The sequence below is a fragment of the Mus pahari genome, chromosome 11 (assembly GCF_900095145.1).
Source record: "Mus pahari chromosome 11, PAHARI_EIJ_v1.1, whole genome shotgun sequence".
Classification (NCBI taxonomy): domain Eukaryota; kingdom Metazoa; phylum Chordata; class Mammalia; order Rodentia; family Muridae; genus Mus; species Mus pahari.
Window position 1 is genome coordinate 44,573,770 of NC_034600.1, and position 15,276 is coordinate 44,589,045.

Consider the following 15,276-nt stretch of genomic DNA (forward strand, 5'->3'; position numbering starts at 1 on the left):
GAGGAGGAGGAGGAGGAGGAGGAGGAGGAGGGAGGGAGGAAAAGAAAGAAGCCATGGTAGATAATAGAAAGATATTAGCTTCCTATACAAGCTGTAACAAATCATCAAACAATTGGTGGACTAAAGCAATATATATTCATTCTTATAGTACTGGAAGTCAGAAGTCTTAAGTTAATTTCATTGTAATTAATATCAATAAATCAGCAGGCCTAGTTCATCCTACAGCTCTAAGGCAGACTCTGTTCCTAATCTAGATTTCTGTTGGTATATGACTGCATTACTCCACCTCTATCACTGTCTCTTTATACTCCTCTAATCACTGTGATAACATTAGAACCACCACAACAATTCCCCTTGTCAAGATTCTCAATTACATATGTAAAAACTTTTCCTATATGCTAACATTTCTAGGTTGCAAAGCTTAGCATATGGACCCAACAGGAGGAGTTCATTATTCAACCCCTGACAGTACACAAAGAATAAAGGTACTTTATAGTTATTTTTATTAGTTAGTGGGGGGGGGGAGTACAAAGTGCACGTGCGGATATCAGATGATAACTCTGTGCAGTTGGCTCTCTCTCCCACCTTTATGTGGGTTTTAGGACCAGTCTCAGGCTGTCTGGCTTGTGCAGGAGTGCTTTACCCACTCAGGCATCTAGCCAACTCAAATTTTCTAGTTCTTAAATTCAACAGTGAGTCCATAAGAATTCATTTTCTATTATATTTCCTAACATATTTATGTGCATACATATATAAAATGTAAAGCATTTTTTAAGACATAGCTGGGCCAAAGAGATGGCTCAGCAGTAAAACTGCTTTCCTGCACAAGTCTGATGACCTGAGTTCAGTTCCCAAAATCCAATGTTAAAAAAACCCACATTTGGCATTTCTTATTCCTTAGCTATCTTGGCAGCTGCTATTGTTTGGAGGCTTTCCTGCACCTAAGGCAGAAGACAGTGGCCACGAAGAAGATGAAAAACTCTCTGGAGTCAATCAAGTTGCTATGAGAAGTAAAAACTATGCACTGTGCTGGTATACAAGCAGAGATGATCAGAAAGGGCAAACTGAAACCAGCAACCCTCTCCATGTTGAAGAAAATCCAAACAGAATGCTATAACATGTTGGCCAAAACTGGTGTCCATCCATCTAGTAGCAATGATATTAAAAGGGAATCCCGAAGAGTACACAGACAGACTGGCTCTCACGGCGCAGGTGACTGTGGTGCCAGTAGAAGCACTCCAAAACAGTCTGGTGAAAAGCAAACTGTGCAAGCTTTTCTTTAATAAACCCTGTCAAAGCTTGTCTTTAAACAAACTATAAAAACAAATCAAAACAGAACAACATCACACATGTGGAAGTCCGGTATGGTGGTGTATGCCTCTAATTCTAGCACATGAGAGGAAGAGGCAGGCAGAGCTCAGTGACTCCACACTAGCCAGGGCAATACAGTGACACACTCTCTCAAAACAAACACAAACAAAAATTAAAACCACAGGAGGAGTGACAGACGTCTCTAATCCCAGCACTTCTGTAGCAACAAGAGAAGGAAAACAGGAGAATGTCCCAAAAGCTTGAGGGATAGCTAGCCTGGAATATGAAGTGCGACAACAGAAATCTGTTCTTCATGCATCAACACGGTGGGAACAGAAGAGAATTAACTCCTGAGAACTGCCCTCTGATCACTGCATGCATCCTGTGGTCATGCATGTCAGCATTTGTACAAGCACAAAATAGTAATAATTGCCTTTTAAAATCCTACAAAACATAGCTGGAAATGGTGGAGCACCCCTCAAATCCCAGCACTGGGAAGCAGAAAGATTAGGAACTCAAGCTGGCATGGGGTGGGGGGCGGTAGAGAGAGGTGGTTAAGAGCCCATACTGCTCTCAGAGCACCTGGATCAAGTGGCTCTCAGCTGCCTGTAACTCCAGCTCTAGGGAAGGTCTGAGCATACACTCTGAAAGACTTTCTCTGCCTTATTTCCCAGACTCTAGCATGTGAAGTCCTCCTATCTGCCCATTAGAGTTGAGAAACAACTGCGTAAAAAGTTGAAGATATGAAAACTTTTTAAGGCAATTTAGATCATTTAAGTCCATTCAGGTATGCTAAAATGCAAGAAATATTATAATTAGCTTTTAAGATAATTCATCTAAGGACAGCAGATTCAAGGCAACTTCTAGTAAACACACTCAACTTGTCTCTCCCACTGAATGTGAGGAGGAGGAGGAAGAGGAGGAGGAGGAGAAAAAGGAGGAGGGGGGAGAGGGAGAAGGAGAATCTAGACAGAATGCAGAACAGGAAAAGCCCTGGTCCTGAGTCTACCTTACCCACCCCACCTCGATGCTCCAAGCCTATGCATCACAAAGCTGACAAAAGAAGCAAGCACTCTGCAGTAATTTGCCCCAAGTAACAGAAAAGAAAAGGAATGCTCCGAGACTGTAGAGGCCACTACTTACTTTCTCTGCCATATACCTGGCCGGCCCCAATCTTAGGTAACCCCAAAACCACACCAGAGAGGAAACAATGGGTATTTGCAAGATACAACACTGAAATTCTTTTTCTCTGTTCACTGGAGTGATGGTTCTAAAGGGGTGGGCTCATGCAATACCCACTCCTTTAGTTTCTTTCTGTTCTAGATCCCTTAGCTCCTGGCTGCTTCCTGCGACTGTGAAAGCAGACCACCATGCCAGACCAGCAGGGCCACAAGTTTTAGTGTGGACACTGAAAAAGAAAGTTCTACGGAGCTGTGTTTTCAGAAAATAGTAAAATAATATTTAGTAATCACGAGAGCATTTCTACTTTCCTCGTTTGTTTTGCAGTGCTGGTGGTGGAGGTCAGGGACGCACACCTAGCAGAGAGTCCTCCATGGACCTTCATCCTCAGCCCAACAAAACCCTTTAAATACTCTGCTGATCAAAAAAGCAAGTCCCAGGGGAAATATTTAGAGAGAGAAAGAAATGATGTAAGTAGAGTACTCAGGTATGAAATGCTCAAAAAAGAATAGAAGGTGTTTAAAACAAAATAAAAACACAGCATATACAAATTTGTGAAATAAAATTACAGTAATTCAAAAGAAAAGAGAGGAAGCCAGAGAATCCCTAGCTCTTTTCCTTTCAGCATCATCCTGATGCAAATCCAATCCGAGGGGTGGGCAGCTCAGGAGGAGCTTCTAGCATGCAGAGGCCCTGGATCCACTCCCTCTCAAAGTGAAACACAATTTCCAAACTAAAAATAGAGAAAAGGGACCTGTAAGTAAGAAAGGTGCTCTCAGGCTTTCTATTGCTGTGACAAAACACCATCACCAAATAGCAAGTTGGTCAGCTTATACTTGCACATCACATCATTGTTCATCACTGAAGGAAGTCAGGACAGGAACTCAAACAGGGCAGAAACCTGAAGGCCAGAGCTGATGTAGAAGGCAATGGGGGAGGGGGGTACTGCTTACCATCTTGCTCCCCATGGCTTGCATAGCCTGCTTTCTTATAGAACCCAGGACCAGCAGCCCTGGGGTGGCCCAATCTACAATCCCCCATCAATAACTAATTTTAAAAAATGCACTACAGCTGGATCTTATGGAGGCATTTTCTCAATTAAGGTTCTGTCCATTCAGATAACTAGTTTTCTGTCAAGTTGACATTAGACTAGCCGGCCTGGGAGAACACCTAATAAACTTGTAAGAACCTTTATTTTATAGAATGTACTGTTAAGAAATGAAAAGAGGCACTCGGGAGGCAGAGGCAGGCGGATTTTTGAGTTCGAGGTCAGCCTGGTCTACAGAGTGAGTTCCAGGACAGCCAGGCCTACATAGAGAAACCCTGTCTCAAAAAAAAAAAAAAAAGAAAGAAAGAAAGAAATGAAAAGAGGGGTTGAAGAGTCAGCTCAGTACTAAAGAGCACGTGTTTCTCTTGAAGAGGACTCAGGTTCTATTCCCGGTACCCACAGGGCCGCTGACAACAGTCTAGGGGACCCAAGTTCCTCTTCTGACCTCCATGGGCACCAGGCACAAATGTGGTGCACATATATACACACAGCTAAAACAGTTCATACTCATGAAATAAAAATAACTCTAAAGAGAAATAAAATGAAATGAGACTGCAGGTAGTACTCTTACATCGGCCAGCCTGCTACCCTCTGCAGCATACTTCTAAAGAAATCTGCTTTCTAAGAAAGGGAGGGGGAAAGAGGGAGGAGGGAAGGAGAGAGGGAGGGAGGGAGTAGATTAGCTCACTGAACCCTAACCTCTGATAATCACACTTAAGAAAAACTATAATACACAGTTCAAACACAGGCAGTGGCAAAACAGAGAACATCTAAGTCGTTACTTTTGCATGGCTGTGACTAATTGCCTGAGAACGTTTAAAAGGAGGAATTTTTTTTTTTTGTTTTGATCCAGTTTCAGAGTTATTAATCCAGTCATGTGGCCCCATGAGGTTGGGCAAAATATGGAGCAGGAAAACTGTTCATTCTTGGCACTGCAGGAAACAGAGAGGGAGGCCATACAGGGAGGCACCAAGTAAGATACAGATCCAAGTTCACATCCCAAATGACTTACTTCTCCTAAAGAGCACACCTCCTTCTTTGTACCGTCTCCTAATTGTGCATGAATAATATAAATCCATCTAAGGATCATCGTCATGCCAGAGCCCTTCCGTTCTAAACATCAGTACCATCACTATCACAGACCCACTCAAATGAGTGCTTCACTAATCACCCAGGCATTCTTACTCCAATCAAGCCGATAAAGAAAGTTAACCATTACAACATCCTAAGGAGTACAAAGAGGCAGGGACGCATCAAGAAATCTGGCCATTTTAACAGAATAAAAAAGTTGAAGATGTTAAGCCTGGATACAGGAAAGGATGGCAAGTACACAGGGAAAGACTGACTCTGCAGAGCAGAAGAGAAACAACACTTATCAATGAGCGTAGAAGAACAGTGTGTGTGTGTTATGGTTGAATATAAAATGCCTCCCACACCCTTCATGTCTTCAGGGTTTGCTTTCCAGCTAATGGTGCTATTTTGGAAAGTGCTGGTAACTTGGGAGGTAGGGTGTAGCTAGAAGAGGCAGATACCCTCTGGGACTGGATCTAGCTAGGGCCCTTCCTGATGATGGGTCTGGCCTGCCATGAGGTAAGCAACACTGCTGGGCCACACCCTTCTGCTCCTGGGATAGTCGGTGTCAACACAGGCCCTTGGACAAGGAGGAAACACACCAGGAACCGAAACCACTCCCCACAATATGCTTGTCCCCCTTGGCATTTCTAGAGGGCACTTTGTCACAGTGAAGAAAACTGTTTCTAGAGTTACCAGAAACTAAGATCTTCAGCTGAGATTCTTACATTAAATACAGGGCTGACAACCTACAATAATTTTCTTCCAACTCAAGTTATGACTCAAGTATGACTCTAAGAACCATACTTTTAAAGTTAACCTATGAAGGCAGAAGCCACTCTTTTGATTAAAAACTAACTCTTTTCTCACTACCCAAAAGTAATTACTACAAAGTATTTTAAGTTTCATATTTTTAAAAGGTTCTATAAACACAAGCTCTTAACCAATTCAGTATTATGGGGTGTATTTTATTTCTCAAAAAATTATGTGTAATAGGGATATTAAAATTAATTTCAAACTATTAAAACAAAAGATATAAATGTTATCCAGATATCTTTAAGTACAGTGAAGAAGTCCCTTGAAAAGAAGTGCTCTTTCCATCTAGAGTGGTGGTCCTCAAAAGACTCAAAACATCTGCATTTACTTTAAAGTTCATCACAACAGAGTGACATTTTTAGGAGAAGCATATGGCTTGTTGAACAGTCATCTAGAACAGAACCTTTTGTCAAGAAAGGACCTTTTACTTGTGTATGAAGTGGCCAAATAAAGCAAAGAACATATTTTTGAGTCCTAGAAAACACAAAGAACTAACTCTTCACCTGGCTTCCTTAAGGACCCAGGAAAGCATCCTCCAGAAGCAGTGGGACCGACCGCACTGGGGAGACCACTCCCTGGGCCATCCTCCAGAAGCAGTGGGACCACACTGGGGAGAACGCTCCCTGGGCCAGGACAATTCTGGGAGAGCAGTGAAATAAGGAGCGAGAGGCAAGGAACCTTCTTAACAGTTAGGTCACCTCCCGAAAAAGCACATTTCCATTATAAAGGATAAAACACTTTCTTCTTAAAGCTCAGGAGGGCAGAGTTCAACAGCTGTGCTATATTAAACCTGAGCCCTTCCAAAATGAAGAACAAGAGTCTCTAGAGAGGAGTAGCAGGGCCTGCTTTCTCCAAAATTACCACCATGCTTTCTAGGCCTCTCACCCGTCCCCACCCCACTCCACCTCTCATTAAGACATAAATGAATAATGTAAACAATTGAAGCTTTTTTGTTTGTGGAAATCTCCTTTATCCCTCTCCCAAAGAAAGCCATATATGTGAAGTCTTTGAAGATAAAACTTATTAAAACTACTTGGAGGGGAAAAAGAAAGTCGAGAGTTTTCAGCCCTAGCTTCCTATCAGAATCGCCAGAGATAAGCTTAAATCAACATTGTGGCCAAAGTACCTGAATGCCTCAGATGCAGTTAACAGGTGACCCTGAGGAACAGCTGACATTTAAAAAACAAACACTAAATTGCAGGGTAGTGTTTGTTTGTTTGTTTATTTTAAAGTAAGTCTTGTGAATGCAAGAAAGAAGATTCCATTTGATTAAGTAATTCCAAATAACTTAAGGCTGAATTTACCTAGCAAAATACTTAACAGACAGAAAAAAACTTGAAATAGGAATTCTGAATTGTCCCCTTGTCCTAACAGAACAGTTTATAAAACACAGAATAATTTTCAAAAATATTCAAATATTTAGATGAAAGCAGCTGCAAAAAAAAGAAAGAAAGAAAGAAAGAAAAGAAAAGGAAAGGAAAGGAAAGGAAAGGAAGAAAGGAAGAAAGGAAGAAAGGAAGAAAGGAAGAAAGGAAGAAAGGAAGAAAGGAAGAAAGGAAGAAAGGAAGAAAGAAAGAAAGAAAGAAAGAAAGAAAGAAAGAAAGAAAGAAAGAAAGAAAATGTGGCTACTGTAATTCAGTCACAACACATTCTTTTAGGCTCTTCAGACTAGGAAGCTAAAAAAGAAAAGTTATAAGAATTCAGGTATTAACAACAATATTCTTTTATCCTTAAAAGAGTACAAGATTTGATTTTTTTATATGTATTCATTTTTGTGTGTATGTCTATGTGCTTACGTGGGGAGGTCGGAGGCCAACTTGCAGAAATTGGTTCTCCTTTAACCATGTGGGTGCTGGGTACAGAACTCAGGTCACAGTAAGCAATCTGACCACCGGCCCGAGATTTTAATAACTAAATTTTAGCTATCATCATGGCTTCATTAAAGCTCAGAATTTTACACAAAATTCTAATAGGTTGTTATTTGGTATTCAAGCCATATTTTTTAAAAAGGTAAAAATGATGAAAGCAGGTTAGAACTGGCTGGGCAAGTGCAAGGCAAGAACCCTAAAGTAAGCAATTCTTTCTCATTCAGAATCAGCACCTTACTGTTCAGGCCCAGAAAGTCAGTTTGTATTTCTGCTAAATGAGCCCTCCAGCCTAGAGGCTACATAAGGATGTGATGGAAACTTCAGTCCTGATAGGAATCCTTTCTGGTAAACAAATTTGAAACTGAACATTTGAAATTGGGTTATAGTCAGTCCCAACCTCAGCCATCGTTTAAATGATTCTAGGGTCTTAACTGTTGAGTGAGGAATACTGTTAGAGTAGCTCTGCAGGCCACTGAGGATGGACAGCAGAGCCCTGTTAAGGGCTATTACGAGAAAGTTAGCTTTTCCCTTTATCAGAATATGGGACTGGACCTCTGGTCTTCAGAGACGACTTGACATTCTCATCTGCTTCAAGATTAAAGTTTTACATACTACTGTCTCCTCCTTTAAGAGTTAAAACCAGGGGCCCAGAGCTTAAAGGCACTTATTGCTTCTTCCTGAAGATCTGGGTTCAAATCTCAGCACCTACGTGGTAGCTCACAGCCACCTACACCACCAGATCCAGAGGTCCAAGGCATTCGTCTAACCTCCTCAGGTACCAGGTAAGCATGTGGTACACAGACATACATGCAGGCAAAACACACACACACACACACACACACACACACGCCAAATAAATGGTTTTTTTTTTAGTTAATAAGGTTCAGCTGGTCAAATTACATGTGGCCAAGAGACCACCTCTCAGGAAAGCTGGTTCAGTAGACCCATGCTAAGGAAGTGGGAGGAATAATTACTCCCTTAAGGAGATGACAGATTTATTCTCCCCTGAAGTAGCGTCTTACAGAGCTCAGTACATCGGGTGGCCCGTGTAAGCCGCTGACACCATGCCTGTCTGCTTTTCCCTCTCTTCTTCTTTCAGACACTGACCAAAGCCTGGGCATCTTTTCCCTGATGCCCTGGGACTTCCCACTTTCTCTGAAGCTACCTCCCTTCTTCATCCATGTGGATACTTACAAACACCATTGCTTTCTTTCTTCTATGTTCCCACTCCAAAGAGCTGTCAGGATTTATAGCTTGCCTGTCATGTTGTTTTTCACTCAAACACTAATAAAACTGCTTGATGCAGGTTAATCAATGAAGAATTAAAAACAAAACAAAAACAAAAAACCTTCAAAAACAGACTCGAGAGCTCAGAAAGCATAGCTGGCATACTCACTACTTTTTAAAAGCACAACATAATCACTGTTTCCCAACGGTAAGGGAAGTTTATAAGAGAAAAAAAAAAAAACGTTTTTAGGCTGAACTCCGGGATCGAGAGGAAAAACTGTAGGATCCAAAGAGGTCAAGGACACCACAAGAAAACACAAGAATCAACTAGCCTGGGTTCACAGAGGTTCTCAAACTGAACTGACATCAGGAAGCCGCATGCGTCTGACCTAGGCCTTCTGCTTACATGTTACAGTTGTGTAGCTTGGTCTTCTTGTGCGAGTCCTAACCCTGGGAGCAGGGGCTATCTCTGACTCTTTTGGCTGCTTTTGGGACCATTTTCCTTCTACTGGCTTGCCTCATCCAGCCTTGATATACGGGTTTGTGCTTAGTCTTATGTCTTAGTCAGGGTTTCTATTCCTGCACAAACATCCTGACCAAGAAGCAATTTGGGGAAGAAAGGGTTTATTCAGCTTACATTTCCATACTGCTGTTTATCACCAAAGGAAGTCAGGAGTGGAACTCAAGCAGGTCAGGAAGCAGGAGCTGATGCAGAGGCCATGGAGGGATGTTACTTACTGGCTTGCTTCCCCTGGNTTGCTCAGCTTGCTTTCTTATAGAACTCAAGACTACCAGTCCAGGGATGGTACCCACCCACAAGGGGCCCTCCCCCTTGATCACTAATAGAGAAAATGCCTTACAGCTCATGGATCTCAAGGAGGCACTTCCTCACCTGAAGCTCCTTGCTCTGTGATAACTCCAGCCTGTGTCAAATTGACACAAAACCAGCCAGTACATCTTATAACTTGTTGTGCCATGTTTGGCTGACAGCCCTGGGAAGCCAACTCTTTTCTGAAGGAAAATGGAGGAATGGAGAAGGGAGAAAGGTGGGGGAGGGGCTGGGAGTGGGGAACTGCAATCAGGAAGTAACATATGAGAAGAATAAATAAATCCTAAAAATATGTCCCGAATACCACACTGAATATATGCATTATATGCATTTTTTTCTTACAAGTATAAAAAGACACATCTGCACTCAGCACCTGGGAGAGGGAAGCGGCTGGAAGGCCAGGAGTTCAAGGTCATCCACAGCTACACAGTGAGTTGTATCCTAATCTGGCCAAATGATACAGTCTCAAAATGGGGGTAAAAAAGTAAAATAAAGTCACCTATTAAAAAAACTCTTGCCGGGCGTGGTGGCGCACGCCTTTAATCCCGGCACTCGGGAGGCAGAGGCAGGCGGATTTCTGAGTTCAAGGCCAGCCTAGTCTACAAAGTGAGTTCCAGGACAGCCTGGGCTATACAGAGAAACCCTGTCTCAAAAAAAAAAAAACAAAAACAAAAAAAACAAAACAAAACAAAACAACTCTTATACTAAATTCAGAATGAAAACTCTTTTCCTTCAAAGCCCCCACATTCATCCCCCCTACTGTACAGATATAATAGTAAAGTAAAAGACAAGAGCATCAAATAGCTTTTCAAATAAAGAACATATCTTGCTAAAAGAAAAAAACAGAAGGCATTGGAATTTTAATTTTAATGTTATCAGAAATAACATTTGTCACAGAAGTCAACATATTGATGAGTAAATTAAACTTTTTTCTAGAAGGGTAAGTTAAGTCATTTCTATTTTGTACCTGTCTACTCACCTAAAAACAAGAATGAGAACATCCTAGTTCACAGGTATTGAAGGAAGAAACACAAGACAAAGTTTCTCCATTTAAAATTGTCTGGATTGGGCAGACAATCTCTGTTCTATCTGAATTCTATATTCAGTTAATCTCCGAACCTATTCTAGCATACATTACTCAGAAATCAAGGGATTTCATCTTTTCCCTATTCTGCCTGGGAAAGTTGCACATCATATGAAGTCAGTTACTCTCATTCCAAAGAAGTTCTCCTATTCCAGTAAGCACCCTTCTCAAATCACTCATTTCTACTTTCTGTTCTTAAATTTGTAAATAAAAATTGAGTCAGGAGACTGTCAAAATGTGTTAAGTACAAATCCATTCATAAAACAATCTCAGTACAGAAACTGAGTTCAAGGTGAATATCCTAACCTCAGACCACTACAAACACTACAAAGCACTTTTTTTTTTTTTTTTTTTTTTTTTTTTTTTTTTTTTTTTGAGACAGGGTTTCTCTGTGCAGCCCTGGCTGTCCTGGAACTCACTCTGGAGACCAGGCTGGCCTCGAACTCANTTTTGTTTTTTTTTTGTTTTTTTGAGACAGGGTTTCTCTGTGCAGCCCTGGCTGTCCTGGAACTCACTCTGGAGACCAGGCTGGCCTCGAACTCAGAAATCTGCCCGCCTCTGCCTCCCAAGTGCTGGGATCAAAGGCATATGCCACCACTACCTGGCCAAACAATTCTTTAAAATACATATAGAAGATATTTTAAATTCACATTTATGTAGGCTAGCAGCTACCTGGCTCTCACTAATATGACTCTTAAGACCTACTTTCCCAAATGAATATACAAACATATGCATACAAAATAAGTAAATGTAAACAAAAATATTTAGTGAAGTAGAAACCAACCTACTGATCTAGAATGTTTACTAATTTAGACTGTCCCTTGCCATCAAGGTATAGTAAACACAGAACTGATGTCAACAAGTGTCCTAGAGCCACTTCCTCACTGGAAGTCTCCGCAGGCTCAACTCCACAGTGGGAGAGGAAGCCACAAAATACAGCCAGAGGTTGGGAGCAGAAAACAGACTTCACTCAAGTCTCATACACCTACTCTTCATCACAGAGACTAGCTAACACCCTCTGGGGCTCTGCTATGCTAAGAGCCGTGCTGTAGGAAAACACAAGATCGGTCTAAATCTGAGAAGTCCTCTGAGGGAAGGTGATACACGCATGCACGATCGTGTTACAAATGATGGGAAAACAAACAGGACAAAATTCTTAAGTCCCATGTGTCACTATTTTGAAAGAGAAAACCAACTTACCTGTTGATAGACTCATCTTAAATAGGTACAACTTTTGCCAGAAAACCCCTTGGGATAGTTAGGGATTTAAGGGCAAGAATGGATGACGACTGTCAGGAGGCATGTCCTCGGTTTTACTTTTTCTTTCTTACATGCTGTGTTTTTTTTTTCTCTTTACATTTACATTATAATTGAATCCAAGCGTCAGTGCAGTAGGTAAGTGCTTCCTTCAACCACTGACACTGGTTCCCATTCTTCTACCTCACCTCTTGCTCTCTCACCACCTGCCTCACAAGTCTGGCTCTCCTTCATTTCTTTAAGGATTACAAAAAGACTTTTAAAAGCAATTGACATTTAAATTGCCCCGCCAGGATGGATTTCTTTCTATTCAGTCTTTACAAATCATTAATTTAAGCATATACCTTAAAAAGTTCCCCTATAATCACGAGGGGAAGCATAATTGTCTCCAGTAAGATGCACATCACAAAAGTTAAAAAGAAAAAATGTGTTAGTGTAAAGTTAAAATTATTTCCTCTGGGTTTTAATGTTTTTAACTATGAAACAAGCATGATCTTATATGATTTATATATATGCTATTTTCAAATCTCTAATAACATATTTACAAGGAAAACCTGTTACATTTTGATGTGTAGTAATAGCTACCCATTAGTAAAATCAAGTATTATCTTAACTTTAACTAACATAATTGGTGAGAAATACACTAATGGTCCCTTAAATTTGTTTTCAGGTTCTATAATGAATACATTAGTATTACGTTATTTAAATTAATCTCCATAATGTGTAAGTGGAAAAGATCTAAACTAGATCACCACCATGTTAGCTATAAAGCAATCACTGGAGTATTTTATCTTAGAGAACAATTTGGTGTTTCCCAAGTTCCTCATGTGTGAAACACTTAATTACAAATTTATCTTTTACTTTCCACCAGTATTACAATATTTATTTTCTAGTGACTGTATATTCTCATTCTCTCTCTCTCTCTCTCTCTCTCTCTCTCTCTCTCTCTCTCTGTGTGTGTGTGTGTGTGTGTGTGTGAACACACATTGCTCTACTACTGTCTACAGAAAAGCCCCCCACCCCCACACCTTTCTGCAGCTCTGGAGTGCTGGGATTAGAGTTTATGTGCCTGAGGAAGGTTTTATTAGGTGCTGGAGACTGAACCCAGTACCTCATGAATGCTAGGCACTCTGTACCAACTCAACTCAACTCTATCCCCAGTTCCTGAGGCCTTTTACAAATCTCCTGACTTTACTAAGGACAACCTTTTCTTTCCCACAAAGCAACCACTACTTAAAGCTGCGACAAAGTTTGCCTCCAAAAGCTCCAGCCAGCTCACTTTAACTCTGTATTCCCTTTGTATTGGGCTTAACACTAATTTAACAAGCATTTTGATAGATCCTAGTTCCCTTTTTCTTTCTTAAAGGTATTTAAGGGGTTTGGTTTGAGACAGTTCTCTCTAAGTAGCCCTGGCTGTCCTGGAACTCACAGAGATCCAGCTGCCTCTGGTTCTGCCTCCCCAGTGCTGGCTGGCATTAAAGGCTTGTGCCAGTGTGCCTGACTTATCCTTTTCTTTTTTTTTTTTTTAAGTACCACATTCTTCCCACCCCTTACAGACTTCCATCTTCACTGTAAACATTTAATGCAGTCTCCACAGCACGCAGCTGTCAATACAAGGCCACTCTTCACAGGAGCAAACTGCGAAACAAGTGATAAAACACAGTATCTTATAGATGAAAATGCTTATATGGGTAAACACGTCCTAGTAATGAACCCAGGAAAACAGAGACTACGTAAAATAAAACAATGCTGCGGGAGGTGGGGGACAGTCACCACAAAAAAAAAAAAAAAAAAAATGCTCCAAGGTAACAAAATAACAATCCCTCCACTTTTGTAATGGGTTAGTTAAAACGCAGATGAGAAACCTTCCGGCATCTAGGGCTACATAGTGTGCTCTGTCGCAAACAAGCAAACGAAGTAAATAAATAAAAATAAAAGCCACCTTGCTGCCTGAGAGCGTAGCTCCGTGGTGGAACTTAAGACTGGAACGCACTAGTTAGACAGAAAACAGGTACGCTGTAACCTTCCGATGGCTATTACTATAAACTCTGAAGTCCTATTAAGTTTTCCTCTTATGCACAATGATGAATACAACAACCTTTCTGTTTGGAAGCCCAGCCAATATTAATTAACTAAAGCCAGGGAAAGGAAAGCAGGGATTTACCCTTCCAGGCTGGAACGGGGCAAGCAGGTGACAAACGGAAGGGATGCAGGACCTTGGGAGAGAAGTCGCCCAGACTCCTCCCCTTCTCAGGAGCCACGATCCTGGTCACTGCTCCTCCGCACAGACCCTCGCCCGCGGCTGCAGAACCCAAGGCCCCGCAGGTGCCTGGCCGGAAACCAGCGTCCGTCCCCGCATCCCGAGGAAGGGTCAAGGGAGGACGCGTTCCCAAGGCCGCCTCCGGGGCCCAGCCTCCCCCAGAGTGGAGCGACCTGGGAACCCTGAATGAATAGCTCGACAAGGCTGACAGTTATGTTACCTGGATGGAACTCTACAGACGGAAACGGCAGCTGTGGCCACTGCCCTTCGCCCCAACAACGCCTGTCTCAGCGACACTGACATTGAGACCGCCGCCATCTTCCTGTGGGCAAACGCCAGGATGCGAGTACGGATCCCCGCTAGGGACTCACTTCCTCCGCTCTCAAAGCAATGCGGCCGCAGTAAACCGGAGTCAGAGTTATGTACTGTTCGTTTTCCTTTTGATATTGAGGGTCTAGAAAAGAAATTAAAAGTTCTAGCTGAAAGAACTAAAGAGGGAAATGAATGAAAGGATTCAGTGAATGCAAATGATGGCTCTATAGAAAGTAATCCTTGTTAGTAAGGCTGGTCATTTACGTTGAGGCTGAGAAGCCCCAAAGAAAACGCTTCAAAAAAATGTAAACACCTGTAACTCATAATTTTTCAAAGAACTCGGAATATCTGAGGCTGGGCCCACTGGAAGAGCCGGAGGGCTCCTTGAGTCTTTGAGAAACTAAAGTAGTACTTTCCCAAAGTGTTGCCAGATTCCGTTTGCAAGCCTTTAGAACGGGCTGCACTCAGTTTGATGGTCTGTAGTTATAATAATCATATTTTCCACACTAAAAAGCTAGCCTCGCCAAAAAAAAGGGGGGGGGAGACCATATGGATTTACATGAAATCTAGTGGGGGCTGGGGAGGTAGCTTGCCTACATAGCATACAGGTACCAAAGGCCTGGTGATCTGTTCCCATAAGCCTTTGATTGGTGGTTGAGGGTAGAGGATGGAAGTTGTCACTGGAACTACCAAGCAAACACCTCGCCCCCACGCCCCACCCGGAAAGGGGGCGGAGCCATCTTGATTACTCTTCCTATCTCCATCATCCCTTCCATTTGTCACCCATTCCATTCCAACGGCCATTAAAAGTAACAAAAACCAAAGATGATAAACGATAACCAGGTTTAAGTGTCCTATCTAATCGTACCTGGCTCCTCGGAGCCAGACACCTTATTATGATATTTTAAGGGCAATGTAGGGACAAAGATGTAGCTCAGTGGTATGGCATTGGCTTATCGTAGAGATATGCCTGGGTTCAGTCCTAACACTGGAGGGGGAAAAGACTCCTGACTT

At 42.0% G+C, this 15,276-nt stretch overlaps 1 protein-coding gene across 1 annotated transcript in view; it reads right to left on the reverse strand.

The window, feature by feature from the left end:
* The window catches only part of Ndufs4 (NADH:ubiquinone oxidoreductase subunit S4), a 101,801-nt gene extending 87,501 nt beyond the window's left edge, over nucleotides 1-14,300 (reverse strand). The window contains exon 1 of the mRNA XM_021208549.1: nucleotides 14,171-14,300. Within this exon, the coding sequence (XP_021064208.1) occupies nucleotides 14,171-14,268 (98 nt within the window). The 5' untranslated portion in view covers nucleotides 14,269-14,300. The remainder of the gene's footprint in view (nucleotides 1-14,170) is intronic.
* Between the last annotated feature and the right edge of the window lie 976 nt (nucleotides 14,301-15,276).